This window comes from Catharus ustulatus, chromosome 10, assembly GCF_009819885.2.
Source record: "Catharus ustulatus isolate bCatUst1 chromosome 10, bCatUst1.pri.v2, whole genome shotgun sequence".
Taxonomy (NCBI): Eukaryota; Metazoa; Chordata; class Aves; order Passeriformes; family Turdidae; genus Catharus; species Catharus ustulatus.
The window spans coordinates 17,812,372-17,839,551 of NC_046230.1; the positions used below are offsets into that span (position 1 = coordinate 17,812,372).

The 27,180-nt window shown below is 61.9% G+C and overlaps 4 protein-coding genes across 6 annotated transcripts; 2 read left to right on the forward strand and 2 right to left on the reverse strand.

Annotated features, from left to right (window-relative positions):
• The first annotated feature begins 1,743 nt into the window (after positions 1-1,743).
• On the forward strand, positions 1,744-13,784 carry VWA5B2 (von Willebrand factor A domain containing 5B2). Of its 2 annotated transcripts, none has more exons than XM_033069194.1 (22): positions 1,744-1,970; positions 5,208-5,363; positions 5,738-5,899; positions 6,208-6,433; positions 6,539-6,693; positions 7,101-7,232; positions 7,345-7,469; positions 7,593-7,769; positions 7,852-7,962; positions 8,088-8,290; positions 8,599-8,713; positions 8,789-8,974; positions 9,062-9,221; positions 9,298-9,587; positions 10,674-10,899; positions 10,985-11,329; positions 11,400-11,537; positions 11,614-11,733; positions 11,980-12,057; positions 12,251-12,320; positions 12,556-12,664; positions 12,954-13,784. In XM_033069194.1, exons 2-22 carry the CDS (start codon positions 5,225-5,227, stop codon positions 13,560-13,562), a joined length of 3,876 nt encoding a protein of 1,291 aa, XP_032925085.1. In that variant the 5' UTR covers positions 1,744-1,970; positions 5,208-5,224; the 3' UTR covers positions 13,563-13,784. The 2 variants fall into 2 exon arrangements, with proteins under 2 accessions (XP_032925085.1, XP_032925086.1); XM_033069195.1 differs by having other exon boundaries at positions 6,208-6,421.
• Positions 13,785-13,971: 187 nt separating this feature from the next.
• On the reverse strand, positions 13,972-17,059 carry ALG3 (ALG3 alpha-1,3- mannosyltransferase). Of its 2 annotated transcripts, none has more exons than XM_033068257.1 (9): positions 16,909-17,059; positions 16,391-16,490; positions 16,156-16,303; positions 15,833-15,993; positions 15,575-15,695; positions 15,115-15,320; positions 14,803-14,879; positions 14,461-14,605; positions 13,972-14,358 (listed from the first exon to the last, which is right to left on the reverse strand). In XM_033068257.1, the coding sequence occupies exons 1-9, from the start codon at positions 17,057-17,059 to the stop codon at positions 14,169-14,171; spliced, it is 1,299 nt and encodes a 432-aa protein (XP_032924148.1). In that variant the 3' UTR covers positions 13,972-14,168. The 2 variants fall into 2 exon arrangements, with proteins under 2 accessions (XP_032924148.1, XP_032924149.1); XM_033068258.1 differs by having other exon boundaries at positions 16,391-16,527; positions 16,909-16,980.
• A 106-nt stretch (positions 17,060-17,165) lies between these two features.
• On the forward strand, positions 17,166-23,017 carry EEF1AKMT4 (EEF1A lysine methyltransferase 4). Its single transcript, XM_033068262.2, has 3 exons — positions 17,166-17,346; positions 18,208-18,491; positions 20,899-23,017. The coding sequence occupies exons 1-3, from the start codon at positions 17,175-17,177 to the stop codon at positions 21,199-21,201; spliced, it is 759 nt and encodes a 252-aa protein (XP_032924153.1). The 5' UTR covers positions 17,166-17,174; the 3' UTR covers positions 21,202-23,017.
• Positions 22,248-26,302, reverse strand: CAMK2N2 (calcium/calmodulin dependent protein kinase II inhibitor 2). Its single transcript, XM_033068263.1, has 2 exons — positions 26,068-26,302; positions 22,248-23,560 (listed from the first exon to the last, which is right to left on the reverse strand). The coding sequence occupies exons 1-2, from the start codon at positions 26,234-26,236 to the stop codon at positions 23,490-23,492; spliced, it is 240 nt and encodes a 79-aa protein (XP_032924154.1). The 5' UTR covers positions 26,237-26,302; the 3' UTR covers positions 22,248-23,489.
• Positions 26,303-27,180: the final 878 nt, after the last annotated feature.

The following is a 27,180-nucleotide window of genomic DNA, read 5'->3' on the forward strand; positions in this document are numbered from 1 at the left end:
GGATGGAGCCCTTCTGTGTCTCCTCCCAAGGTTGCCAGTATGCTGGGGGAGACTCCGCTGTGTCCCCAGCGCTGCACATGCCGTTGTTATTCACCTGCTGTCACGCTGGGGCGACGTCTGACGCTGTGGGCTGGCCAAGCTCCATCACCCCAGCTGGTGGCACTGAACCAGTGCTCACATTTGGACGCTTTTCTTTGCCTCAGCTTGGCCTAGAAATGATATCTCAGAGAAAAATCAAAGCTTGTGGGTTTTTTTTCTGGGGCTGGAGTGGCTGTGGCGCTTGCTGTGATGATGGAAGTGGGAGTCCTGTGCACGTTGCAGGCTGTGTGGATGTGTTGTGATGTGTGCAGGGCCTCCAGCAGCTCCCGGAGCTGGTGGCTGTCACAGGGGAATAACACATGGATTTGCATCCTTCTCCTGTGGTCGTAAAGGAGAGGGAAGGGGAGCAGCTGCACACTTCAGCTCTCCTCTCTGCTCTGGGAGGGGAAGTGATATGCCATGGGGCATCTCACAGGGGGGAGGGAATGGCTCAGAGTGCTCTAGCAAGGGCCCTAGGGATGCACAGAGTGCCTCTTGGCCAGATAATTGTTGACTAAAGCTCAGGGTGAGGGGTCAGGAAGGAGGAGTGTGTCTGACGCTACTGTGTGCAGCAGAGGGTGTCTTCCACCAAGATTTCCCTCCGTTGCTCCTGCTGTCACCTGTGAAACCCGTGTCAAGGAGCTGAAGCTGTAGTGGCATATGGGTCAGCTCAGAGGTGAGATCTAAAAATACCTGCTGAGGTCTGGGGACTGCTCCCCTTGTGGTACTGCTGGATTTTTCTGCCCCAGTTTGTTCCTGGACTGGCTCCAGGTTCAGTGTGGCTGTGAAGGTGGGTTCTGTGGTGCAGGAGGTGGGGGGGACTCCTCTCTGTGTGCTCTATAAAAAGAGCTGCAGCAGCACAGTCCTATCTATAGCACAGGGAGCTGCCTGGGAAAGGCAGGACTGGGATTAGCCCAAATCTGATGGATTTTTGTGGTCCTGCTTGGGAACGTGAGACTGTCAGTGGTTAAGGGATTCCCAGTGCGCCCCGGGCTGTGAGATCTCCCTGCAGCAGACATGTCCTGACTTTGCTGGGATTTCCTGACTTATCTGCACCTTCCCCAGGGGGGCTTGTTGTCACACTTTTCACCAAAAAGCAGGGCTGTCCCTGAATCCCTCCTCTTTCCTGATCCTCAGGGCTGTGATTTCACTGCAGCACTTGGAGGCTGATGAGAAAAGCCCAGTGGTACCCAGGGTGTCTGGGTTTGGGGTGGATATTGAGCATCTACCTGCTCCCGATCAGTTATGGTCTCAGGGCAGCTGAGACCTTTCCTAGTGAAGCTGGTTGTGACACTTGTGGCCAATATGATTTGTACTGGAGAGTTCAGCAGGTCAATGGGGGCTATTTTGCCTCATGAGCTGATGGGGGCGGGGGGGCACAGATTGTCTCAGTCAGACAAACCCTGTGGGTTTTTTTTGCTGCAGCATCACCAGGGGTCTCACCAGTATCCTAGTTTGCCTGGACGTTGCTATTCTGGGGGCACAGAGCAGCCCACAGCCATGGACTCTGCTTTTGGCAGGTGACTGTCACTTTCTGAGGGTGTTGGCTGTCCCCTGAGACCCCCAGCGTTCCCCATGAGAGCATCCCCCCACCCCCCCAGGGTGCCGGTATAGGGAGTGTGTCTCTTTAATGAGGCTGGGCTTGGAGCAGCTCTGCTGCTGGCACAGGGAGTGAGGGATGGAGCGAGGGCGGTGAAGGAGCCAGTGCCAGAGAGGGAGCCTGCAGCAGGGAGAGGCGGGGAAGGACCGCTCATCCCCCGGGTACCGCAGCCACCCTGACACAGGGACAGGGAAACCCATCCCCAGGGAAGAGGGCTCTGCGGAAGGCAGGGACCCAGAGGGTGCTGAAAGGAGCCTGCAGCCTCTGTGTCATCCTCATCCTCCTCCTCCAGGTAAGCACCAGGGCCAGGGGCAGGCAGGGCAGGGACCACGGTGGCCTGGGACCTTGAGGGTGTCCCGCAATTCCTCGGTGTCCCAGGGTTGCACATCTGCTGTCAGGGCAGCTCTGGGTCATAGGAGGGGTGAGAGGTGGAGATGAGACAGCAGGGCCACAAAAGTGCTGAAATCACCATCCGGCAGGGACCGGGCAGGGCTGGCTCCAGTAACTGCTGGGAACATGCTCCAGGTTATCAGCAACCGGTCCCTGGTCCACAGCACAGCTGCCCCGTGGTGGAGGGCACTGGGACCCTCCTGTGGGGCTGCCCTGCCAGGATTTGCCCTTGTCAGGGGAAAACCATGGGGCTGACACTTTTCTTTAGGGAAGTGTCTGTGTTAGGGTGCATTGAGGGCAAGGAACTCCTGTTCCCTGAAACAAAGATGAGTTTTTGCAGGGGTTTTAATGGTTTTTGGGAGGCGAGAGCAGCAGCTCAGGTCCTGGAGGTGGTGGTGGTCCTGGATGTGGTGTTGGAGTCAGGGTGTGAGTGCCAGCTTGCACGCCTGTGTGCAGTGGGTTCTGCTCTCTGTTCCCACTCCCCAGCAGACAAAGCAGGAGGCTTTGAGGACAGACCACTGTCTGGAGACAGTCCTTTGCCCCACCCAGCAGTTCCTTTCCCCTTCACTCCTCTATGGGCTCTGCATAGTGCTGTGTCCCATGGTTATAGGGCAACAACACCATCACCTCTTGGCTCCAAGCTTCAGGAGCTGGGATGGATCCTGCTCTCCTGCCTTTGTGCTCCGTGGCACGTCTTGGAGGGAGGGGAAGCCAGGGAAGCAGGGGCTAACACAGTTGAGCAGCGGGGGCAGCAGTGGCTCCTCACTCTAGGTGCTCTTGCAGAGGCTTGGGCTCCTCTCCATCCATCCTTTCTTTGGAACCTGCCTGTCACCAGTGGAAATTTCTGCTGGGTTTGCCTGTGTTGGGTTTGGCCTCTTCCTTCCCCCGGGCTGTGCTGAACCCTGGCTTGGGTGGGTGGTGCTGCAGCAGGTGAAACTCTGACAACTCCCCAGGAAGCTAAGGAGGGTCCACTGGGCTCAGGCACCTGCCTCCCTGCAGCAGCCTTGCTGGAAAACTCAGCCTGCCCACAGGCGAGAAGAGAAACACTGATTTATTCTGACCTAGGGAAGAGTCAGTTCCTTCTCGCCTTCACAGACAGTTTTTAGCTCCCAGCACAGAGAGTTACCCCCAGCCCTTTTATATTGGGGTTGGTGGTGGTTAAACCAGCTCTTACAGGCAGTAGGTGGAGGGGAGGAAGAAGAGAGGGCTGTGGAGGTGCTGAAAATCATGCTGGGGATGGGGAGAGGGCTGGGGACCTGTTGGTGATGCCACGTTGGGGACAAGTTGCTGCCCCAGGGAAAGAGGATGAAGAGGCTGGGGTGAGGACCTTCAGGTCTGGTTTTATTCATTACCAGGCTTAGAGCAGCCAGCACAAAGCGTGGCAGGGCCAGATGGGGCCTGTTTACTCTGTGAGGGTAAATGTAAAGAGAAGTGATAAAAAGCAACCGGGACGGCTTCTCCAGTAAGTCCCTGGTAAACAAGCTGGCAGTGACCGGGCCGACAGGTGGCACGGCAAATAGCGGGCACGTTGCTGAGCATTAAACTGGGTGCCTTGGGAACAAATTAACAGCTCTGGGGAGAAATACATCTTTAATGGCTCAGTGTGGCTGGGTTGGAGGAGTCCTGGTCTCCAGATCCTGTCTGGGTGCTGTGGTCAGGGCAGGAACCAGCTGATGATGTTCCCAATTGCGGAACTGCAAGTGTGGAGGAACAGCAGCCTGTGCAGGGACCCTGTGGCACCTCATGTGCTGGGAGCACAGTTTGGGGGTGCAGCAGTGCATGCAGCATCCTGCACAGAGGGTGGAGGGTTGGTGATGATGGGGTGTGGTTGGATGGCCAGGATCTGCCAGCATAACCCTGCAATGCCAGTTGATCATGTAAATGGCTCTCCTCTGGTATAATGCACTGATTTTCCTGGGATGCAGCCACGTTGCTAATGCACCTCTGTGCTTTTCCAAGGCTCCCTGCTTTGTGCCAGCTGAGAGTTTGGTCCTGGTGCTGCCTCCAAGGATGTAGCCCTGCTCCGCTTTCAAGGATGCTGTGAGAGGCACTCTGTGACCACACTCCGAGGGCACCCCAAGCCTCCCATTTCCAAAGCTCTTGTGGGCTGTTCCCAGGATGAAGGCCACTGGAGTGGGGGCACCAGATGGCTCACTTGTACCTGGCTTTGTCCTTGCCCCGGGCAGCCTGTGTGCTGGAGCACCAGCACATGGCATGGGGTGGGGCCTTGCAGCTGCTGGGTCACAGGTGCTTGGGGCAGAGCAGACCCACATGTGGAGCAGACCCCATGAACACTGTCCACAGATCCACACAGCCAGGGCTGAGGCTGGCAGGAATGTTTTAGACAAATATCTGATGGCACAGGGTGGGCTGATGTTGGAGAGATGCTTTGACTCCAGACAATTATTTGTGATGCTGCTCCTGGGTGTTTTTCCCAAGGGGAAGAGATGTGTAGTGGAGTGGGTTGGTGCCGTGGCTGGAAGGCATCCCCAGCCACCTCTCTTCCTGCCAAAAGGAGGGGCTCCAGACACATCCATCTCTGGGCAAAGAAGGTGATGATCATCCACTTGTCGGGCTCCACCCTGCAATGTATTCCCCTTTGTGCTGTTCTTCCGTGCAGCACTGACCTTGTTGTTAATTATTAAACCCCCAGCAAACACTGCTCGCTGCTTTGTCCTAGTTACACTGTGGGCTTCTCACCCTTCTAGTTGGCTTTTTTTGTTTTTTTAACGAATTACCCTGGTAACCTCTGTGGACGAATGGAGATGGGAGCAGCAGACCTCCTCTCCCAGCCAGTGCAAGAGATGGCCTGGAGAAGCTCTGGGCTGTATTGGTTGGCCATCATCCATTGTCTGCCAGGGCTTGGGGCTTGCATGTAAACACTGCCCACAGGAGTTTTCTTGCCCTCTCTGTGGGCTCCTGTGGCTCCAGACCTGGTTTGCAGGCAGGCTGGGGTCCAAGGAGAGACCTGGGTCCAGGTCCATGTGTTCTGTGGATGCTGAAGAGCAGCCTGGGTTGTGGGAGGGCTGGAGACCTGCTCCCCCTTTCAGGCTGGGCAGATGGAAATGGGCTGTGGGCAGAAACCCCTTCCAGCAGACTGTCCCTGAGAATCCAGTGCCTGCCTTCCCTCTGCTCACAGCTGCCCACTGAGGGACCATGCCAGGCCTCTACGCCCTCTTGTCCTGGGAGGCTCTGCCCCTGAAGAGCTCCGCGGTGAAGGCTTGTGCCAACGGGTACTCCCTGAGCATCACTGCTCACCTCACGTACACCAACCCCCACAAGGAGCTTGTGGAAGGTAAGGGAGGGCTGTCAGGTCTAGCAGGGACCCGGGCTGCCTGCCAGCTTTCCCTAAAAGCCCCTGTGCTGGAGAGAATCCTGTCTCCAGCCCATCTGTGTCCCGACCCCCAAACCTTGCTCAGTTTGGGGAACAAAGATGGAGGCCAGCAGAGATGGGGCCACTGTCACACACTGCAGACAGGAGGAGAGTGAGACTGAGCAGATTCCCATCACTGAAGAACAGGAGGGTTTCATCCCCCCTCTGGGTCGCTCCTGTGCCTCACTCGCGTGCGACACAGTTGTGCTGCGAGTCAGGTTCTCAGCGGGGCTCCCGTGGGGCTGTGCCGTGCAGCAATGGTCAGGATCTGCCTCGGGGCTCTCTTCTGCCTGCAGGCATCTTCATCTACCCGCTGGAGGAGTCGGAGGTGGTGGCCGGCTTTGAGGCAGCAGTGGGCAGCCGGCGGGTGACATTCCAGCTCCAGAACCGGCACCGGGTGCAGGACTGCTGCCTCCAGTGCAGCCCCAGCCCTGGCCGGCTGCGCCGCTGTGCCGGTGGTGAGTGCTGTGGCGTGGCTGGTGCTGTTGGGTTGTCCTGGCCAGGAGGCTCAGAACGGGCAAGGGGGAAGAGTTGGGGAATACAAGGGGCTGAGAGCCCCTACCAGGCCACCCCAGTGCCTGGGGGGGTAGGCTGGAGATCTCAATGTCTCCCCTACCTCCACCTCTTCAGGGGCTCTGCCATAATTCGCACAGCCTTTGTGACACATGTGCTCTGCTGTCACCTTTGGGAGCAATTAGGGCTCCTAACGACCTCCTCCACAGCCCCACATGCCTCACCAACCTTTCCTCATCCCTCTCCTGCCCAGGCCACCTCGTCTTGGATGAGGATGCGGAGCGCTCCACCTTCATCATCGTCACTGGCACACTGTGCCCATCGGAGAGCCTGGCCATCACCCTGAACACAGTGCAGGAGCTGCCCACGCTGCCAGACGGGGCCCTGCGCCTCCTCCTGCCCCCCACCCTCACGCCCCACGTCCCCGCTGACCCCGAGAGCGAGCCGGCAAGCTTGTGTGACGACAGGTTGGCCCTATGGTGATTTTCATGGCTTCCTCGATCTCTGCCATCCCAGGGGGGCGATGCCAATGCTGGGCGAGCAGGGCAGGGGGGCAGGAGCCATCACCCCCTCTCCCCTTGCAGCCCCACCAGCTGTTTTGGGGGGCCAGGTGCCCGGAGCCAGTCACCCACTGTGGTGCCTGTGGAGAGCGTGGATGTCTTCCGAGGACGACCCTACAACCCTTTTCCTTACGAGTTCACCTTTGAGCTGCTGGTGAAGGGCCCCTGCTTGCTGGCAGGTAGGGAAGGTGGCTTGGGTGTTATCATTTGGTTGTGTAAAACCTCAAAATGTGGGTGATGTTCCCTGGTCCCTCCCTTCGAGGACGATGTGAGAGCCTGTTCCTGGGCATCCTCTTGCACTCCCTCCAGATGAAGAAGCCCTTTTCCCATTCTCTGGGGTTGGGGTCCCTCAAAGTCACCCTGCCTGTGCCTTTGGGCAGCTCTAGGTCAGCAGCCCCCTTCCCTGGATGATGTGATGCACTGAGGAGAGGATGGGGGAGGAGGGGAAGATGGCAGGTTGGTGGGGATGTGCTCCTTGCTGCTGGCCCAGTCAATCCCATTAGCTCTGTCAGGAACAAACCTGGTGGGTGGGGGGCTGAGGAGGGGGTTTGTGAGGTACTTAACTGCTGCCTTCCCTTCTCTGCAGGGCTGGAGAGCCCATCACATACCCTGAGAGCCGACGCTGACCCCTGGGCCAGTTCTGCCACCACCACCTGTGTCACCCTAGCTGAGCCCCACCACTATGACAGGGACCTGGAGATCATCCTCTACCCTTGCGGTGAGGGGAGATGGTGCCCTTGGAGGGTTTGAGGCATCACCCCAGAAACATCCAGAGCATCCCCCAGCCCCTTGCAGCACAGGATAGCTCAAAACTCTCTTGTGCCCCCCAGAGCCCCACAGCCCCCACCTGCTGATTGAGGATGGCACCATGACATACCCTGAGTACGAGGCGCACATCCGGAGCCGCCGGGATTTCGTGCGGATTGCCAGGAAGGACAGCAGTGGCCAGAGACAGGTGACAGGGCATGGCTACTCCTGCTGCAGCCAGGAGGAGAGGGGCAGGTGGTGGCCTGGGGGTGAGGAAGACCTTGGTGGGATCTGGAGGGTGTGAGAAAGCCTCTGACCTGCCTGCCCGCAGGTGGCTTTCGTGCAGAAGCGTTTCCACAAAGACATCTTCCCCAACCCCGTGCTGATGCTGAACTTCTGCCCGGCTGTGGAGGGCGTCCCCGGGGACCTGCAGAGCGTCACCCGCGAGATCCTCTTCCTCATTGACCGCAGCGACACCAGCAGTGGCCCTGACCTTGACAAGATCAAGGTGAGGCACGGCCATGGGTCCAGGGGTGCTCCCTGGGTGGCCAGCCTTTAGCAGCTGTCCCTGGTCCCTGCTGTCACCTCAGGAGGCTTTGCTGGTGGCCCTGAAGAGCCTCCCATCAGGAACACTGCTCAACCTTGCCAGCTTCGGCGCTGACATCAAGCCGCTCTTCCCATCCAGTCGCCTCTGCAGCAACGTGAGTATCACAGGCAAATCCTGGGTACCCACTAACCGCTCTTTGTTGTCCTCCCAGCTCCCTGACTCGGTCTAGGGGCTGGTGAGCCAGAGGACTGCTGCAAGGCCAGCTCTGTGTGCTGACAGGAGACGCTGCGGCGTGCCTGTGAGCACCTTGGCGGACTGCGGGCAGACCCTGGTGGTACCAACCTGCTGGCAGCCCTGGGCTGGGCGCTGGCACAGCCCCTCCACCACGGCTACCCTCGCCAGCTGTTCCTCTTCACTGGTGCAGCAGTGGGCAATGCAAGCAGGATCCTCCGGCTGGTGCGCAGGCAGGCCAGCACCGTCAGGTACAGCCCCGGCACGACGGCAGTCTCGCTGTTCTCTCAGTGTTCTCTAAATCCCCTGTGCTGTTTCCACTGATTTCTCCTTGTGCAACTTCAAGTCTTACCCGTACCTGCCCCAAAGGTGTCCTTCACCCATCGCATCCCTCAGCCCATCAACTCAGCTCTTCCTGGCGTGCCCCAGCCCAATATTGCCAGGGTAGAATTGTGGCAGTCAGACACCCCTGCCCATCCTGCTAAAGGGCTCCCCACTGGGTTTGCCAGCCCCCAGCCCCAGCCTAGCCATGGCTTTCCATCCCCGGGCTCTCCTGCAGGTGCTTCAGCTTTGGCATGGGCCCGCGGGCGTGCCGGCGGCTGCTGAAGGCCATGGCCAAGGTGAGCCGGGGCCGTGCCGAGTTCCTGAGCCCGGCCGAGAGGCTGCAGCCCAAGGTAACACCCAGGGAGGGGCACGGGGGGCACTGGGGACACCGCTGTGCCTGACACTGTCTCCACTCCCCACCGCAGCTGATCAAGTCCCTGAAAAAGGCGATCGAGCCAGCCATCAGCGACATCACAATCGACTGGTATGTCCCTGACAGCATGGAGGCTCTGCTCTCGCCCACCGAGCTCCCGGCCCTCTACCCTGGTGACCGCCTCATCAGCTACTGTGTCCTCTACAGCATCGCCCGCTTTGGTGACAGGCGCCCGCTGGTACGACTGGCACTGCCGGGGAGGACAGCACAGCCCCAGCGCTACTTCCCTGCCTGGGGGCTGATGGTGGTGTCCTCTCTCTCCTAGGGCCAGGAAGGGGCTCGCCAGAGCTCCCGGGGTTCTGCTTTTCTCTCCCACCAGGAAGTGCCCAGTCCTGGGGAGAGCCGCCAGCCACCCCAGAGCAACCCAGGAACTGGGGATGCCTCCCTAGAGGTTTTTGCTGGAAGTACAGAGGTGTCAGAGCGGAGTGAGTGGGGTCCAGAGCTGGGGCAGGGGGCAGTCGTGGGAGCCATGGACTGACAGGGTGTGTGCTCACTGGCCAGGTACTGATCCTGCTTCTGGGGGAGACATCTGGAAGCGGATTTACCAGCCCTCCTACATCCAGGAGCAGTATGTCCTGACGCACTGTTCTGTCAGCACTGACCGCAGCCAGGGGCTGCTGTCCCGCAGCTCCACCAGCAGCGAGTCCACTGGCTCCCGGGATGTGGCCCCTGAGGGTGGCTCCTCGGCCCCTGGTGCTGATGTCACCTCCCAGCAGGGCCAGAAGAGCCTGTCCCTCTGCGAGTCCTCCACCAAATCTGCCCCGCTGCCCTCTGCCCCAGCTGTCACCAAGGTAAGGATGCCAATGGGGTGCAAGGGGTCAAGGTGTGGGGGTTGTTCATGGCTTGGCTGAAGCCTTGCTGTCCTGCTGTGCCCAGGCATCTGCCCACTGGGCTGGGAAACAGTGCTGTAGCCTGAATTTTAAGCAAGGATCAGCAATGGATGCCATGAGGATGTTCCTTGGGTGGTTTTGCCCTACTGAAGTGGGACAGCTGGGGATCAAGCAGCTGGTCCCTTAGTGTCCCTGGCCAGCAGTCAGCTGAGTGTCTAACAGACCCCTGAGCCAGCTCAATGACACCTTAATTCTGCAGAAACAAAATGAAAATAGCTGGGCTGGCATCATGTAACAAATCTTTTGAGCCAGAGAGGAAGGGCTGGCTGGCTGGGCTTCAGCCTGGCTCCTTCAGCCCTCAGCCACCACTGCTAGACGTTTCACTAGCGATGGGCCACATCCCTGCTGCTTCATACCTGGCTTTAAAATCTAGCTGGGTCGCTGGGATGGGGAAAGACAGCTGCTCAGGTGATGATGGCCCCAAGGGTTGGTGAGGCCAGCTGACACCCAGCACCAGGATACGCTTCTTCCTGAAGGCACGGCTTAGGTAACCCACTCCTGTCACACAGCAGCACAGCTGGTGACCTTTGCTGCTGAAATGTCAAGCGTAAGTGATTTTCCTGCGGAGTAAATGATCCTCCCAGCTCCCTGCTGCCGGAGCGAGAGGTGGCATGGGTGCCACTGCCCTGACATGGCCTTTAGGGGAAGCATCTCAATATAGTGACATCACTCCGCACTGGGAAATGCATCCCATTGTAACATCATCCAGCCTGAGCCTCACTTCTGCACACACACAAATCCCTGGCTACTCCAGCGTCAGCCTGACTCAGTCTCCAGGGATGTTTGCAAACGCCTGCGCGGGTGCTTCCCATGTCTATGGTGCCAGGGCAGCATCCCTGAGAGGCAACTGGTGCCAGCCTGCAGAGCACTGGGGCTGCCGACAGGCAAGGCTCCAGCCAGCAGCCAGAGAGGTGCAGGTGCCCCATTACAGCTCAGTGCCATCTGGGCTCTGTGCTGGGCTTGCCAACAGCCTTGTCCCCACCACAGGTGACGGTGGCCCTGAGCACAGAGGAGCTGGCGCGGCAGAAGAAGGTGCTGGCACGTGCTGCCCTGGCTGGGCGCAGCTTTTCCACGCCACACGGGGAGCTGGACGCCCATCGGCTCTGCCAGGCCCTGGAAAAGGTGTCGCAGAAGAGGAACCAGTCCTTGGAGGGGCGGCTGGATGAGCTGGGACCCCAGACACGGCAATTGCAGCCCAGCGCAGCGGAGTCAAGTGTGTGCTGGCTCTGGGGACGAGGGCGGTGGGGCTGGAACCCGATGCCCCTGCCTTGCTGAGCCCACCCTTTGCCATTGCCCAGATAACCTCCTCTCGCCCACCCACCTGGACTGGGACATGCTGGTGGAGCCTTCCTACCTCTTCAGTGCCTCGCCAGCACCTGAGCCAGGGCAGCCCAGCCTGGGCGATGCCAGCACGCCCCTGCGCTGCCAGGTGGTGATCCACGCGCTGCGAGCCGGCAAGCCGGTGTCCTGGGAAGTGACAGCCTCGCTGGAGTCACTGCTGCAGCCCCGGGAGGGGCCGGGCAGGGAGGACCCACCGCGGCGAGTGGCCAAAGCCTGGGACAAGCCGCTGCACCGCCTGGCAGCGCGCTCCGTCGTGCGGGACAATGAGAGCGTGGCACAGAGAGAAGCCAAGCTGGAGCAGGGTGGGTGCCGGTGCCTCTCCCCGGTGCGGCTCCGGCACCCCCCCCGCTCTGACCGCGCTGCTCCGGGCAGGTTTTGCTCGCCGGTTCCGCCTGAAAGCCGTGCAAACCAGCAAAGCCTGCAACGTGCCCTCCCTCTACACTCGCCTGGTGCCCGTGGACTGTGCCACGCAGGCAGCCCTGCCCGCAGCCCCCGAGGTGTGGGGCATAGGTACGGACAAGGGCCTGGTGGGATGGGGAGGTGGCAGCAAGGGGACAGAGGGTTGAGGTGGCATCGTCCCTTGCAGCTGGCTCAGCCAGCCGGACACGAACTGCTGCAGCAGGGAACCGGCACCACCGGGGCTCCTCAGCGGGTCAGGGGCAGCAGCAGGATGTAGAGGAGCAGCATGAGGTCCCTGGCACTGCAGGTACTGACTTAGTCCTTTATGTCAACTTATGGTCCCCAGGGGTCTGCACTGGGGTCTCTGGAGACACTCGGCCAGCGGCTGTGTGGGGCTGGTCCTGCCTAGGGTGCTGTGGACATCCAGAGAGAGGGGCATCTGCCCCGAACTGAGGAGGGGTCATGGGAGGATAGCATGGGAGCCCCTGAGAGCAGCTGTGAGACATGAGGGTCCCTGGAGCCCGGGGCCCCACAAGACTTTGTTCTTTTGCAGAACGAGATGAGATCCCCAGGTCCCCGGGCAGCATCTCCTCCCCTACCTTTGGCTGGGAAAAGCAGAACTACTCAAACGGTGTGTCCAGGCTGGAGGGGGCCAAGGGCTGGATGAGGGTGGGAGATAGGATACCCTCGATGCCCTGCCACAGCTGGAGCATCCACTGTGCCCTCAGTACCCTGGGCACATGGGTTGAGCTGCCCTGCCAGGTGCTGGGACACACCTCTGGGCACATCATGTTCCCACTGCGCTTAACTCTTCCCCCTTGCAGGGCCTCCATCCAGCCCCTCCACCACCTCCATGGGCTCCCAGAAATCCACAGAGAGCATCGCAGGCTCCAGGTGACACTGTGGGATGGGGGGATGCTAGGGACCAAAAAATGGCATGTTGTGGGAAGAGGGGCACAGTGCCACTTTTTGGGAGCTGCTGGTCCCGTGTGCCCTTCCAGCTCCTGCAGCATAAGTGGTGGTGGGGGGGCGGGGTTTGGTGCTCCAGCCCCTTCCCTGCAGCAGTTTGGTGTCCAGCTGCCTTTCAGGAATTCCTCCCAATGCTGTTATCTTGCCTGTGACCCCACAGGTTTAGCCTGAGCAGGCGCAGGGGTCCCAGCCTGGCACTGCGCCCACAGTGCCTCAGCCCAGAAAGTGAGCGCTCCAGCAACCATGCGAGCCATGACTACCTCCCGCTGGTAAGGACCTGCTCCCTGTCCCCAGTCCCCATCCCAGCAGAGGGACTTGCCCTGCTGGGTGCCAGCTAAGCCACCCAGGTCATGCCCGGCAGCACAAGCACCAGAAGATGCTCCCAGTAGGTGCCTGCTGAGCCCTGCTGCATCCTTAAATGTCCCTGGGGATCTTGGCTGGCTTTTTTGGGGTGCATTAGACTGTCCCTGTGCCCCAGGGACACTCCTGCAGGGTTTGGTGCTGATGTGTGTCTGAACCCCTGCCTGCCCCTACTTGTCTGTCCCCCGCTCCTTGCAGGTGCAGCTGCAGCAGGCCCGGGGGCCGTTCCAGCTCACTGAGAGTTTCTCTGAAGTGGTGCAGATCCCCCTGGACCGCCTGCGCCGGGCGTCCCCCTACGCCTCCCACCGTGCCAGCCTCAGCCCCATGTCCCCAGGGGCCAGGAGCATTCCTGAGGCAGGACCTGGAACTGAGGAGGGTGAGGAGCCTGTGACAGCCCCGCAGTCTAGCTCACCCCCATCCCGGAGCACTTGCTCCGAGGTGCCCAGCGCAGCCGTGTGGGCACAGGCGGACAGCGGGCACGGCTCTGAGTCCGACACCGGGCCCCACTCGGCTGCCCCCTCTGAGGCCAGTGTGAGCTGTCAGGACATGGGGCCAGAGGATCTGGAGAGTGCCAGCTGGGCCACGGCAGTGGCCTTGGCGTGGCTGGAGCACCGCTGTGCTGGGTTCTTTGAGGAGTGGGAGCTGGTAGCAGCCAAGGCGGACGCGTGGCTGCAGGCACAGCGCCTGCCTGAGGGGGTGGACGTGGGCTGCCTCAAAGGGGCAGCCAGGCACTTGTTCCTGCTGCTGCGTCACTGGGACGAGAACATCAAGCTGAACATGCTGTGCTACAACCCCAACAACGTCTGACGGCCGCCCGAGGGGCCAATAAAGACACCTGGCTCCAAGCCACCTGCCCTGGTGTCTCTGTTACGAACAGAGAGCTGCTGGCATCATTCAGGCCATGCCAGGACTCGCCAGAATCCTAGGAGGGGGTCACCCCCTTCCCAGCCATCTCTGTGGGATGGAGCAGGCAGGGGAATAGGAAAAGCTGTACAGGTGGGATTCCTGGGCTCCATCAAAGCAAATGAAACCTTGAGGCAAAGCAGTTTTGCAGCTTCTCTGTTCTAAACTCACCCCCGAGGCTGCTGCCCAGCCCTGGGCACCCCTTTCCCACAGCTGGGAACCAAGAGTGCCCATGGCTTTAGAAGCTGCTCTGCCTTCCTTCAGGTGGGGCAAGTACATGGACAGCTGTTCTGAAATCATCACAGGACAAGGATTTTGCAGAAGGGCACACAAAGCCCCTTTATTCGGGAAGTCCTGCCTTTTGGGGGTCCCCACAGCTGCCCACTTTGCACAGTTTCAGGGCTCATGGCCCTCTTGGGACTGCTGTGGGCAGCCTGGGAGTCAAGTGGGAAAAGAGCAGGCAGATGGGGCAGTTCCAGAGGCCAGTTCCCACCAGTCAGCCATCTCCTCTCACTGGGCTTTCTTGGACGTGGCTGTGGGTTTCTTGCTCGATGGAGGGGTGTGTGACACTGCCGTGGGGGCGGTGCCGTACCAGAGTTGGAGCAGGATGAGTCCATGGCAGATGTGCAGGGAGAGGGAGCTGCAGACTGTGGAGGGGTAGGTGTTCCAGCAGAGCTCGATCACACCCAGCAGCAGCACCCTGTGCAGGGAGGAAAGCTGGGGCTCAGTGTGGGGGACACACCAGCCATCCTGACTCTCAGACCCCAGCAGAGGGGTACTCCCCATCCGTGCTAGCACGTACTTGGGCATGTGGGCGAGCTTGGTGGTCGGGGTGCACCAGAGTAAGTAGGGCAGTGTGTGGAAATACCAGACGTAGAACTGGTAGTGCAGGGAGCGGCTGCAGCAGACGCCCAGGAAGTTGGAGGAGAAGAGGATGAAGACAATCCATGCACTGGCATTAAGGGGGCAAACACAGGAGGTTGGAGGTGTGATCCCACAACAGCTCCCCAGCTGTCCAGCACAGCTCCTTACCGCAGGGGATGCTGGTACAAAAGCACTGCATAATTTGGAACCCAACCAGGTTTCTCCCTGCCCTGCCCTGCCTTCTCCCCCTCTCCTTGCTTCCCACCCTGCCAAAGGATATTGTTGACAGTCAAGCGAGGGGATGCAGGTTTCCTTTTGGCAGGATCCTTCAACAGAGTCAGGATGTTCTCTTTGGAACTGAGGGGGAAAAACAAACATTGATCTCAGCTGCTGAAAGTCTCTCTCACCCCAACATTCCCCTGTGAGCCACAATGCCTGGGCCATACATTCCCCAAAACAGAACAGTAGCTGCCCTCCAACTCATGTCTGCAATCCCAGGACTGCAGCACCGCAGGGGCAGGGGAGTCATTGTCCTGTATCCTGCACATGGGATTGGCAGGGATCAACACCCATGGGGAACCCCAGGTCTCACCTGTGCCACCGGTGCAGTGCAAAGAGCCCCAGGCCTGCCAGGTGAGCCAGCAGCAGAGCAGCATGGAAGATTCGATTCTGGAAAATCTCTTCTGGGAGGAAGCGCCAGTTCACTGTCCACTTAAACTGGAACTGGCGGCCCAGGTCAAAGGAGCGGGTCAGGTACCCCACAGGGTTCACCAGCAGGAAGGGCAGGCCCAGAAGCACCTGCCATGGACACACCAACACCGTCACAGAGCCCTACACCAGGCTGCTGACACCTCAGCTACTTCCTGAAACCCAGTGCCACGTGTGACAGGGACAGTCAGCCAAAGATGAATGTCATGTGAGTTAGATTATTTATCAACACCCATCTTGCTGTTAGAGGCCACAGATGCTGGTACCACTGTCTCTACCCATGGCTGCCTGGAAAGGCAATCCACTGTTCCCTGCTGCTGCAGCCAGTGCAAAGAGGGACCCACCTGGAGCAGGGCACAGATGCAGAGCTTGGGGATACAGCCCAGGAGACCAAACCGTTGCAGGAGGAGGAAGAGGAGTCCAGGGGCGAAGAGCAGGATGTTCATCTTCACTGACACAGCCAGGCTGAGCAGGAAGCTGCATTACCACTGCGGACCCCACACGGGAGCCCAGGCAGCCCCTGAGCCAAGCACAGCCTCCTCCGGGGGCTGAGCTGGCTCACACACCCAGCACCCCACGGAGAGCAGCTTCCAGCCCCTCACCTGAAGAGGAGGCAGCCCCAGGACCAGCGCTCCTCCAGGAAGAGGTTGATGGCGAGGAAGAGGATGGCCATGGCCACAGGGTCATTAAAGAGCCGCAGGACAAAGATGGAGTGGATGCGGTATGAGGCGCAGCACATGAAGAAGAAAACGTACGGAGGGACCTTGCAGGGGACAGAGACACAAAAGGGTCATCAGCAGCCTGTCCTGGATTCCCTGCCGCTACCGAGCTCCTGCAAACCTCAGCCCTGACGCTGTGTCCTGTTTCGCTGGGGTGAGGGCTCAGAGTTCTCCCCAGGGCAGCTCCCGAGGTGGCCTCAGGGTACCTTGTTGGTTCGGCAGTAGATGCGAAAGACGAGGAGCAGGTTGAGGAGGTAGAGGCCGGCGAAGATGTACTGTGCCAGGCGGATGTTGGAGCCGCGGCCCGTGGCATGGTACAGCCCCAGGAAGATGTAAACGAAGCCGGCGGGGTAGCTGTGGGGACACGGCAGTGAGGGGCCCGGCCCTGCGGCCCCTCCGGGAGCCGCTGGTCACGGAGAGCGGGGCGTCCCTGTCACTCACACCAGTGGCCCGGTGTCACCCTTCAGCTGGGTGTAGTCGAGGGTGCCGTTGGCGAAACCCTCCACCTCCTGCATGTAGGCCTTCCAGTCGATCTCGGTGTCTGCGGGACGGCGGGGTCAGCTGGGGCTCGGGGGGCTCTGCAGGGGGTGTGGGTGCTGACCCCCCTCCAAACCCACCAGCCTGGCCCTGTGCGTCCCTGCCATGCGGTCACACAGGCTCCTCCCCTGCCGGCCATCCAGGACCCCCAGAGCAGCCCCGTGTCCCTCCCTGGCCCCGTCCAGGCGCCCCCGCCCGCCCCCGGCCCCCTGCCCGGGGGATGCCGACATCCGAGGGGCCGGGGCAGGTCTGTCCCCGGGCCCGCGGCATCCCCGCCTCCCGCGCTGCCCCGGGACGAGCCCCGCCATCACCTCCCACCCCGGGGCCGAGCTGTCCCTGCCCCCGGACCGCCCCGCGCTGTCCTGGACCGGCCCCGCCATCCCCGGGAGCAGCCCCGGGCCGGGCCGGGCCCCGGCACTCACAGGGGACCCTGCGGATGACCCAGAGGTTGACGCCGCCCTCGGCCAGGCAGAGGCAGGCGGCCACCAGCGGGGTGTATCGGGGTTCCAGCAACGCAGCCCGCCGCTCCCGCCATGCCCGCCGCAGCGCCGCCGCCCCCCGCCCTGCCGCCATTCCGCTCCGTGTTTCCGCCCGGAGCGCTTAGGACGGCGCACCCGCCCGGACCGGAAGCCGCACGTGGGGGCGCGGGCGGCACGTGGCGCCCGGTGCTCCCGCCCCGCTCCCGGGCATGGAGCGGCGGCACGCGCCCGCCACGCCCCCCCGGTACGGGCGGCGCCGGTTCTGGGACGCGCTGTACCAGCGAGAGGGCGCCGAGACCCGCGAGTGGCTGGGGGGGCTCTCCCGGTTTCTCCCGCAGCTGGAGCCCGAGCTGCGCCCCGGTGACCGCATCCTCGTCCTCGGTAGGTGCCCCGTGCCCGGCGTGCCCGGTGGAGGGCGGGCGGGCGGGGCTCAGGGTCCCGCCGGTGGATGCGCTGGCGCTAGCCGCCAGAGGGCGGTGTGGCACCGGGCCGGTAGCGGGACCTGCGCCCAGCCCGGCCCGGCGCGGTGGCCCCAGTGCCGGGGGTGCTGACGGGCAGCAGGGCGCGTATAACCGCCCCGTAATCCCACCTGCGGTCTGATCCGCCGCCGGGCTGGCAGGATTAAGCGGGTGTAATCACCGATCCTGTTAGCGGATCAGCCGCTGCCAGCTGCGCTTAATAGCCCCCAAATCCGTCCCCCTCCCGGGGATCCCCCTCGGCCCCCCCGGTGAGCTGCCGAGCTCCGGTGGAGCGGCTCCGAGGGGACGGCTTGGTAGCGGAGCTCTCCCTGTGTCTCCCCGTGTCCTGTTGAGACACTATTTCTTCCATTCCTCTCTCACTCGCACCCGGTTGAACCCCCTGGCCGAAGTTCCCTAATTTCCCGCTGGAGTTATCCAGCCGGCTCTTGGGGACCACGGCCGGCTCCTGCCCCATAGCACTACGGGAGGGATAACTGGGGATGCCCCTTGCCTCTTTCCTGCCTCCGACCTTACCACGCATCCCCAAGGTGCGGGGATCACGTGTGCAGGGCTGCCCTAGGATAGGAGCCCAAAGCACCCACCTTTAGGACAGGGGTAATTAATGACTAGCCTAACACTCACTAAATGGCATCACAGCGATGACCTGCCCCTCTCCAGCAGCCCCAGCCCACCCGCACCCTCCCCTGGTCCACAGGGGAACGGGATTGGGATGCCAGCACCCCCACGGGCACCCTGAGCCCTGTGTGAGCTGTGCCCCACACAGGCTGTGGCAACAGCGCCCTGAGCCACGACCTGCACGAGCTGGGTTACACCGACGTCACCAGCATCGACTTCTCCCCCGCCTGCATCGCGGCCATGCGCGCCCGCTACGCCCGCTGCCCTGGCCTGCGCTGGGCCGTCATGGACATCCGTGCCCTCGCCTTCCCCGACGCCTCCTTCGACGTGGTGCTGGAGAAGGGCACCCTTGATGTGCTTATGGTGGAGGAAACTGACCCCTGGCACGTCTCAGCCCAGGCAACCGCCTCGATGCACCGGGTGCTGGCAGAGGTACGGGGTGGGGGGACCTGAGTAGGGTGCAGAAGGTGGACTCCATCCCCATTTGGGGTGGGGAAGGTGCAGTGCCTCCTCACCACCTTGCTTCCCTGAGGGTGCCCCAGCCGGTGTTTCTGTCCTCCCAGCCGGTGCTACCCCCTCAGCTGTGCTGCAGGGGGGCACCTGGGGGGCTCCCAGCACTCCTGGGGGTGGGAGTCTGCCCCCCTTACACCCCATCATTTCCTCCCCAGGGAGGTGGATGGAGCAGGATGTGTCCCTGGGTCCTGCTGGGGGAGTGGATGACCCCTCTCTTTATTTGCATGCTTAATACAAAGAGTTGGCAGGAAGAATGGGCCCCATCCTAGCGTGTAGGGCTGTAGGGGACCTAGGGGGGCACACCGAAGTGGCCCTGCCTGCCCAGGGCAAGGTGATGACCGTGGGGCTGTGAGAGCTCTGCCCCCTCCCTCCCATCCCCCCCCCGCCCCAGCTTCGATCGCCTTTGCCGGGGACCCCATCATCTGGTCTGGTGTTGCCATGGCAACTCCCATCAGCATCGACAGGGCCATGGCGTTGCCACGGGGACGGGTGATGCCTCGGGGCCCTGTTAATTGGCAGCGTCGGGACCGGATTGAACCTGTCCCAGCGCGGGGGTGCAGGTCCTGGCAGCCTCTCCCACCCTGCGGGAATAACTGCCAGGATAATTAATTGCTGCACCTCCCTGGCACCCTGGGGTGCAGACACGGGGTGCTGGAAGGGTGCTCATGGCTGTTGACACCCTCCCAATCCTCTCTTGCCTCTCTGAGCCTGTGAGGGAGCGCAACCCCCAGCAGGGCAGTGGGGCTGTGCTCACTATCCGTGCCCTGCCCTCCTTGCCAGCACTGCTGCCTGTCCTTGTCATTTTGCCAAACGGCAGGGATTTAATTTTCCCTTTTTTTTTTTCCCTTTTTAATCCTCTGCTCAATCCCTGCCCTCCCCCAGCATCGCTGGGTACCAGCTTCCACCCGCAGCCGGTCCCTGCTGTCCTCATCCCCAGGGGGATTCGCTGGGTGTTCCCACTTGCTCACTGCTTTGGGGGTCCCTTCAGAGGGGTCTCTCCTGGTACCTCCCTTCTCACCCCCCTCCCCCATTATTGGGGGGTTCACAGCCTCTATCCCCTGGGGGGATGTAAGGAGGTGAAAATCCACCCTGCCTGTGGGGACACCCCAGGGACACCCTGTCACAGCGAGCTGGGGACAGCGAGTGTGGCGGGTGCTGGAGCGGGAAGCGGCCCCCTTGGCCCCCCCTGCTCCAGCTGATGGATGGGAAGGATGGGAAGGTTTCCTGCGCTCGTCTCTAAGCAACGGCCATTATTGCTCTATTAACGAGGGATGGGATGCGGACATGCGGGATGCCTTGCTCAGTTCCAGCCGGAGATCCCTGCCTGCCCCCACCTCCGGGGACCCCCCTCTCCACCCATAGCTTGGGAAGCTGTGGGGTCTTCCCAGGGCAGATTTTCAGGCACTTAGCAGGAGGGATATCGAGCCGGGTGCCCAGAGAGAGATGCAGGGACCTGTCTTCCCCTTTTCCTGGCCAAAACCAGTAAGGTTTGGTTCAAAAGCCACAGCTGCAGCAGGGGAGGACACACAGGCTGTCTGTCCCCTCCACTGGCCCCAGCCAGAGCTCCCCAGCTGGAGCTTCCCAGCAGGATTAAACCAGAGCTTGGGAAACCCCCCACTTGGCCTGCAGCCCTGTCCCCTGCAGCGGTGACTCTGCCCTTGCCGGGGGGGTCTGGGGTGTCCCCGCCTGGGGCAGGGTGCCGGGGAGGGGGCTGGACGCCCGCCCGCCCTGGGCACTGCCTTTGCATGCTGAGCACGTGGACGCTGGCCGTAAAAGCCTTTTGACATTGGATAAAGCCAAGCAGGAAAATTGATGTTCTTTTCCATCCTGTTAGCGGGGCTTAATTCCAGCAGGGAGAAAATGGTGATTAAAAGGGTTGAGTCCTTTCCCATCAAACACACCCCGCATCCCTCTCTGATTCTGGGTGTTGGTGGTGGGGTAGCACTGGGTGGTCGAGGAGGGGGGATGTCCCCTGCTGTGCTTGGGAGGGGGCCCTGTGCTTGGACGGGTGAAGCTTTTCACATGCTGGGGTTGGGTTTTCCATGCTGTCTGCTGTGGGTGGGAGTGAAGAGTTTTGGGGTGCAGGGAGAGAAGTGGGGCATGGGGACCCTTGTTCCTTATTGCCCCCACCCTGTGGGTGGTCTGGGGACAGGTCAGAACCAGGGTGTCTCTTGGGGGCTCAAGATTAGGACAAGAGATTTCGGGGTGTGATGGGAAAGGCTGGGAGGAGTCTTTGGCAGATAGTGATGGGGACCCTGGGAACAGAGCCAAAGTAGTGAACCTCACTGTGTTCCCCCACCCCATCCTGGGGGTTTTCCTGATGCAGGTGAGCCGGGTGCTGCGCCCAGGGGGCTGCTTCATCTCCATCACCTTCGCCCAGCCCCACTTCCGCAAGCCCCACTATGCCCAGGAGGCCTTTGGCTGGTCCCTGCGCCACGCTGCCTGTGGGGACGGGGACTCTGGTGCCTTCCACTACTTCCTCTACGTCATGCGCAAGGGACAGCCCCTGGACCCCCGTGATGCAGCCTTGGGGCGCCGGCTGCACCAGCCCCCCCCGCCCCCTGCCCCACCACCGCCCCCTGCCCCTCCGGACGACGACGAGGACTATCTCCTTGCCATCCAGCTGTGACCAGGGGGGCTTTCCCCACCTCCCCCCACCCAATAAAGCCTTAAGTTGCTCTATCCTCACAGGTGGGAGACAGGGAACCAGTGCATCCCCCTGCAAGCTGTCCAGTGATGTGGGTAATGGGAAGAAGGAGGGGGATACCTGGCCTCCTCCAGGGGGGACAGGGATGCTCCGGTGATTCTGTGTCCCCTCCCTGGCCTTTCCTTGCTGAGCTGGAGAGCAGCCAGGACTCCAGGCTTTGCAGCCAGTAAACCAAATCGGGTTTAATTTCACCCATCCATCTTGCGGGGAGTGGCTCCCTGCCCCCCATCCCTTCCCCTTGGCACGGGCAAATCATTCTGCTGGGCTGAGGGGGAAAATCGGGGTGCTGCCACTGGGTATGGGGGGGCAGGATTGTTGGTGCCCACTGCTCCACCCCCCCATCCCATCCTACGCCAGGACCCCTGCCCCAGCCTCCCTGGCCATGGGGGCGTGCAAGGGCACCGTGTCCTTGTCACCCCTACCCAAGTGGTGGGGGGTCCAGGCTGGAATGTGCCAGCATGGGGCAGGAGGTGCCACAGAGCAGGAAAGGTAGCACATGTGCCTCTGTCCCCATTCATCCCCACTGCTGCCTGTGGTGACACGCCTGCACACGCCTGGCCCGTGTTCCCCTGTGCCCGGGGCCAGCAGCATGGTGACGTGTGTGCCAGGGTGGGTGACGGTTGGGCCACCGCGTGCTGGTGGGACTGGCTGCACTGAGTGCTCGTGTGGCAGGGGCATGAGGGCCACTGGCAGTGTCCCTAGAGGCTCTCTGGGCACCACCTCCCCCTGGGGTGGGCAAAGGGGACCCCTCCTGAGCGGGACAGTGGTGACACCACAGAGGCACAAGCTGCTGGGCTGCTATTTCAGGCAGAAGGTGTAAGTGGGTCAGCCAGCGGCTCCCCCTGCACCTGGAGCCAGCAAAGGGCTCTGGGGTCAGCCCCCACCCTGGCCATGCCACCCCATCCCACAGGCACCCCAAAAACCAGCTGGCACGAGGAAGGGACAGAAAGGAGCAGGCGGCTGCCGGCTTCACCTGGGTACATGAATGTATTTTATTCATTGCATTTTGTTCACCAGTACAGTGAAAAATGGCATTTAAATTTACAATGGATCATTCGTAGAACATCATGACACAAGTATCTTTTTTTTTCTTTTTTTTTTTCTTTTTTTTTTTACTCAGTTTTTTGTTTGTTTTTTTGTTGTGGTTTTTTTTTTTTTTGCGTCGTTGTCTCCATAAATGCCACTCGTAGGTTATTGAAAAAGATGACAAGTTTCTCATGCACATCAGAACCCCCCGAGAAGCTTCTTAAAAAATAAAATTAAATTAAAGTACAAAATTAAAAACAACGACTCAGGCCGGTCCCTGCCCTCCCCATTCCCCCCGACCCCACCCCCCTCAAGTGAGGGGCAGTGCTGGGACCTCCCCTGGCACCTGCAGCTGGCCCCGGTGGGCTCTGCCCCGGTGCTGCCGGGAGGGAACTGCAGCGCCTGCTGATGCTGCCAAACCCTCCGGTGCTCCTGCTGCCTGCCAGCGGGGGGGTCGGGCCAGGGGTCCCTGCTCCCCTCCCTCCTCCTGTGGCTTTCCTCATGCTCCCTCCATCACTCTCGCCCCCCTTTAATTTTTGCCCTCGTTTTTTTCTTCTTTTTTGTCTTTTTTTTTCTTATGGAAAAAAATATGAACCTTTTTTTTTGTTGGTCGGTTGGTTGGTTGTTTTCGTTTGTTTTCTCGATGCAGTTACTGAGACATCTCAACGTCAGCAGATCGTTTTTAACAAAGATTCGGATATAAAAATACAAATATGAGGAGTTTCTGTTTAAAAAGAAGCGTGCCGGAGTGGTGGGGCTGACCCTCGGCCCCCGGGCCGGCCGCCCGGGCCACCAAGCTCATGCAAAAAACGATGGAGCAAAAAATGTCTCTGGACAGCAGCGCTCCCCCCCTGCTCTTGGGGCCGGGTCGCCCCGGAATTCGGGGACCCCCCGCCAAGGAGAATGGGGGGGACGCGCCGCGGAGCAGGGGGCTGGACCCCTTCCCCGGGGAGGGGGGTCTTCGCCCAGGGTGGGGGGCTCGGCGGCTTGTCCCGGCCCCGGGGGGAGGCGGAGGGGTAAAGTGCATGGCTCGGGGGGGGGTGGTGGTTGCTGCAGGGCCCCCCCCCGGGCCGGGGTGGGGGCAGCGGGCATGGCCTCCCCCTCCTCGTCGGCGGTCCAGCCAGCATGCGGGGCGGCGGGCTGGAGCGGGGCTCGGCCGGCGGGTCCTGGCGGCGGGTCCCGGCTTACACCCCCGGCGGCGACTTCTCCGTCATGCCCTTGAGCACCTCGTCTATCCGGTCATCCTCGATCACCACTGCGGGGACAGGCGGGGGGCGCGTGGGCGAGGGGACGCGACAGCCTCTGCCCATCCACCCCGGCTCTCACCCTGTTTGGGCTGCAGGTGTGCCCCCAGGTGCCGGGGAGCGGGGAAAAGGGGGTTCAAGCGGGTGCAATCGGGATGAAGGGTGGGGGATCACCCCCCTGCCCGGCTCGGCTAGGGGCAGCATCCCCCCCGCAGCCAGCCAGCTGCCTCTGGATGGGTGATTAGGGAAGGGGGGGCAGGAATAGACCAGGAAGGACCCCCCCTCCTCTCTGCGGCAGGCGCTGATGAGAGCAACAGGACTGGAATGGGTAATGACCCAGCGGGGGGGGCACCGCCTGCTCGGCGGGGGTGGCAGCCAGACCCCCATCAGCATCACCCGCTGCGCAGGACACCCACCCTCACCGCCGGCATCACTGTGGGGGAGCTGGACAGCCCCCCACCAGCACGGCGGGCTGCACGAACCCCCATCAGCGTCACCATGGGGGGCTGGAGAGCCCCCTGTCATGTCACCTTCCAGAGAGACCCCCCTCAGCATCACCCACCGGGCAACCCCCTCCCCAGCAGCAGCAGCGGTGGTGGGAGGCTGGACAGACCCCCATGAGCATCACCAGGGAGCTACACACGCACACCTTCCCCCTACCCCACACCATGGCCGGCTGGGCAGGTACCTCTCATCAACATCGCTCTGGGGGTGGAGGGCAGACCCCCACCCCGGTATCACTACTGGGGTGGTCAGTAATCCCCCCATCACCCTCCTGGGGGTTCATTAACGAGACCCCCCGCCACCATCACCAGAATCACTGGGAGAGCAGATGAACCCCCCAACACCACCGAGGGAGAACCATCCTCCCATCACCGAGGGGTGCTGCTAGACCCAGCCTCCACCACTGCAAAAGGGGGCAGTGGAGCAGGCAGCACTCACCCCCTGTGGGGCTCGGGTGTATTTGTGCTGGCGGGGAACTCTTCCCCCCTCCCCGCCACCCCTTGTACCTGCAGCTTAAGGAGGGGTGTTTGCCTATGGAGAACCCCCAAGCAGGTGGGATGGGGGCTGCAGGAAAAGCGGGGCCATGTCTAAGGGTCCCCAAGGCATTGGGGAGGATCAATGGTGACAGGTCGGGGTGCAGGCAGGAGAGGGGGGCAGTTATTTGGATCCTGGTGGAAGCAGGGGAAATGCTGCTGGGGTCTCTGCGGCAGGCGGTGAAGTACGGGGGGGCAGGACACGGGCTCGTGGAGTCCTGTGGGGACAGTAAAGTGGTTGGGGAGGATTTGCTGATCAGCATGGCCAGAGGCTGCTGGTGGTCTCTGCGGCAGGCAGAAATGTGCAGGCAGAGAGGTTTAGGGGAGCAGGGGGGCTGTTCCTGGTGATCCTCGGATAAGGGTTGTTTATACAGAATGAGAGGGGGGCAGTTCCAGCGGTGCTAAGGAGCAGTTCCGAGGGGTCCCAGGGGCACTGAGGAAGGTGCTGGGGGGTAGTCCCAGGGGCAGCCCCAGGGATGCTGCAGGGTAATCCCAGGGGTAGTCCCGGGATGAGGCGGGGGCTGTTGCAGGGCAGCACTAGGGGAACAGCGTGGTGTCTGGAGCAGGAGATGGGGGAGCCTGTGGTTTTGGGGGCGGGTGTCAGTCACAGAGCTGGGGAGTCTCAGGGTTGCCGGGGGACAGTGCTGAAGCTGATGTAGGGCAGAGATGGAGATTGTGGGGATGCTGGGGGCAGTGTCGGGGTGGCAGGGAACAGTGCTGGGATGCAAGGCAGAGCCGGGAGTCGCAGGAATGCTGTGGGGCAGTGCTGGGGATGTTGCAGGGCAGAGACAGGGGTTACCATGGGGCAGAACTGGGAATACCAAGGCAGAATCGGGAGTCGGGGGATCTCGTGGGGCGATGCTGGGGGTGCCAGGGATGCACTGCCCAATGCCGGGAATGCCGGGGAAGCAAGGGCAGAACCGTGGATCCTGGGGTTGCTATGGGAAGGTGCTGCGGATGCAAGGGCCAGTGCCGGGGATGCCGGGGGGCAGTGTCAGGGATGGTGCAGGGCAGAGCCGGGGACGCTGCAGGGCAGAGCCGGGAACGCTGCAGGGCAGAGCCAGGGATACTGCAGGGCAGAGCCGGGGATTCCAGGGCAGAGCCGGGGATTCCAGAGCAGAGTCGGGAATGCAAGGACAGATGCGGGGGTCCCGGGGATGCCGTGGGGCAGCGTCACGGATGCAGGAGGCAATGCCGGGGACGTTGCAGGACAGATGCGGGGGTTCCGAGGATGCCGTGGGGCAGTGCCGGGGATGCAGGAATCAGCGCCAGGGATATAAGGACAGATCCGGGGGTCTCGGGGATGCCGTGGGGCAGCGCCGGGGATGGAGGAGCCAGTGTCAGGGATGCCGGGGATGCTGCAGGGCAGATCCGAGGGTCCCGGGACAAACCCGGGGATGCTGAAGGGCAGATGCGGGGGTCCCGGGGATGCCGCGGGGCTGAGGCGGGGTTGGGGGGGCAGAGGCGGGGGTCGGCGGTACCTCTCTTGGCGCGGCCGATCTGTCCCAGCTTGGGGGGCCGCTTGCCCTGGTTGCCCCCGAAGAAGGCGTTGGTGTCCTGCAGGCGGCAGCTGAAGGGCAGCTCCCCCGCCTCGGGCTCGGCGCCGTAGCGGCCCACCTTGTCCTCGCCGTAGGGCAGCACCTGCGACATGGCGGGGCCGAGCGGGCCGAGCCGCGCCGCGCCGAGCCGGGAGCCGGTCTGCGGCGGCGGCAGCGGCGGCGGGGAGGAAACCCGGGCGGAAGGATGAAGTCATGCATCCGGGGGGAGCGGGGACCCCCCCGGCGGGGGGCGGCTCCGGAGCGCCGCGGCCCGGCCCGGCCCGGACAGGACAGACACGGGGGACCCCCACGGCCGGTGCCCGGTGACCGCCCGCTTGGGATGGGGACCCTACCGCACCGCCGCCCAGCCGCTGCCCCGGCCCCAGAGCAGGGTGGTCCCCCCCGCACAGCTTTTCCGAGGCGGTCGCCTCGACTCGGGGGTGCCCCTATGGAGAGGGAAACCCTTGTCACAGCCGGGTGCCACCGGGTCAGACAGAGGAGGACCACCAGACACAGCTGGGCCCTCCCCCGGTATGTAGAGGTGATGCCAAACAGACTCCCAACACCCTGCTTGAGTCCCCCAGCACCCCACAGCCCAGAAAGCTCAACCCTCAGAATTCCCAGGCCAGCTCCTACCCTGGGTCTTCCTCAGCCCCTCATTTGTGTCTCTTGCCCAACACCCATCCAGGCACCCCCTATTATTGTATCCCCACTCAGTGCTGGGATTTCCCCTTGGAGCCACACCAGTTCTGCCTCAACCCCCCGCCAGTCCTCTTGGCCCCCACGTGTGCGTGTCTTTGTACACATCCTCCCATTCCATATCTTTCAGGAATGCAGGGGTGCACAGCTGTGATTCTGCAGGTGTCTGTAAGGGTGGCCACATGGAGACTGTGATCCCCACTGCCCTAGGACACCCCTTGTCCCACTGACCTTTCCCTGGGGACTCTCTGTGGAAAAAGGGAAGGGCCATCCTCTGTGGGGACCTGCGATGGGGCAGCAAGGGGTGATCCCAGTGTCCCCCCAGAAACCCATTTGTATCTGCACACCTCTACACCA

Bases quoted from the DNA above. Each gene is read 5' to 3' on its own strand.
- VWA5B2 (XM_033069194.1), top strand. From the start codon at position 5,225: ATGCCAGGCCTCTACGCCCTCTTGTCCTGGGAGGCTCTGCCCCTGAAG. The intron at 7,233-7,344 runs GTGAGGGGAGAT...TGTGCCCCCCAG, and splicing joins GATCATCCTCTACCCTTGCG to AGCCCCACAGCCCCCACCTG. The intron at 11,538-11,613 runs GTACGGACAAGG...CGTCCCTTGCAG, and splicing joins CCCCGAGGTGTGGGGCATAG to CTGGCTCAGCCAGCCGGACA.
- EEF1AKMT4 (XM_033068262.2), top strand. From the start codon at position 17,175: ATGGAGCGGCGGCACGCGCCCGCCACGCCCCCCCGGTACGGGCGGCGC. The intron at 17,347-18,207 runs GTAGGTGCCCCG...TGCCCCACACAG, and splicing joins TGACCGCATCCTCGTCCTCG to GCTGTGGCAACAGCGCCCTG. The intron at 18,492-20,898 runs GTACGGGGTGGG...TTCCTGATGCAG, and splicing joins TGCACCGGGTGCTGGCAGAG to GTGAGCCGGGTGCTGCGCCC.
- CAMK2N2 (XM_033068263.1), bottom strand. From the start codon at position 26,236: ATGTCGCAGGTGCTGCCCTACGGCGAGGACAAGGTGGGCCGCTACGGC. The intron at 23,561-26,067 runs GTACCGCCGACC...CTGTCCCCGCAG, and splicing joins GATCGGCCGCGCCAAGAGAG to TGGTGATCGAGGATGACCGG.
- ALG3 (XM_033068257.1), bottom strand. From the start codon at position 17,059: ATGGCGGCAGGGCGGGGGGCGGCGGCGCTGCGGCGGGCATGGCGGGAG. The intron at 14,606-14,802 runs ATATCCTTTGGC...ATGCCAGTGCAT, and splicing joins CCCTCGCTTGACTGTCAACA to GGATTGTCTTCATCCTCTTC. The intron at 14,359-14,460 runs GTACGTGCTAGC...CTCCCTGCACAG, and splicing joins AAGCTCGCCCACATGCCCAA to GGTGCTGCTGCTGGGTGTGA.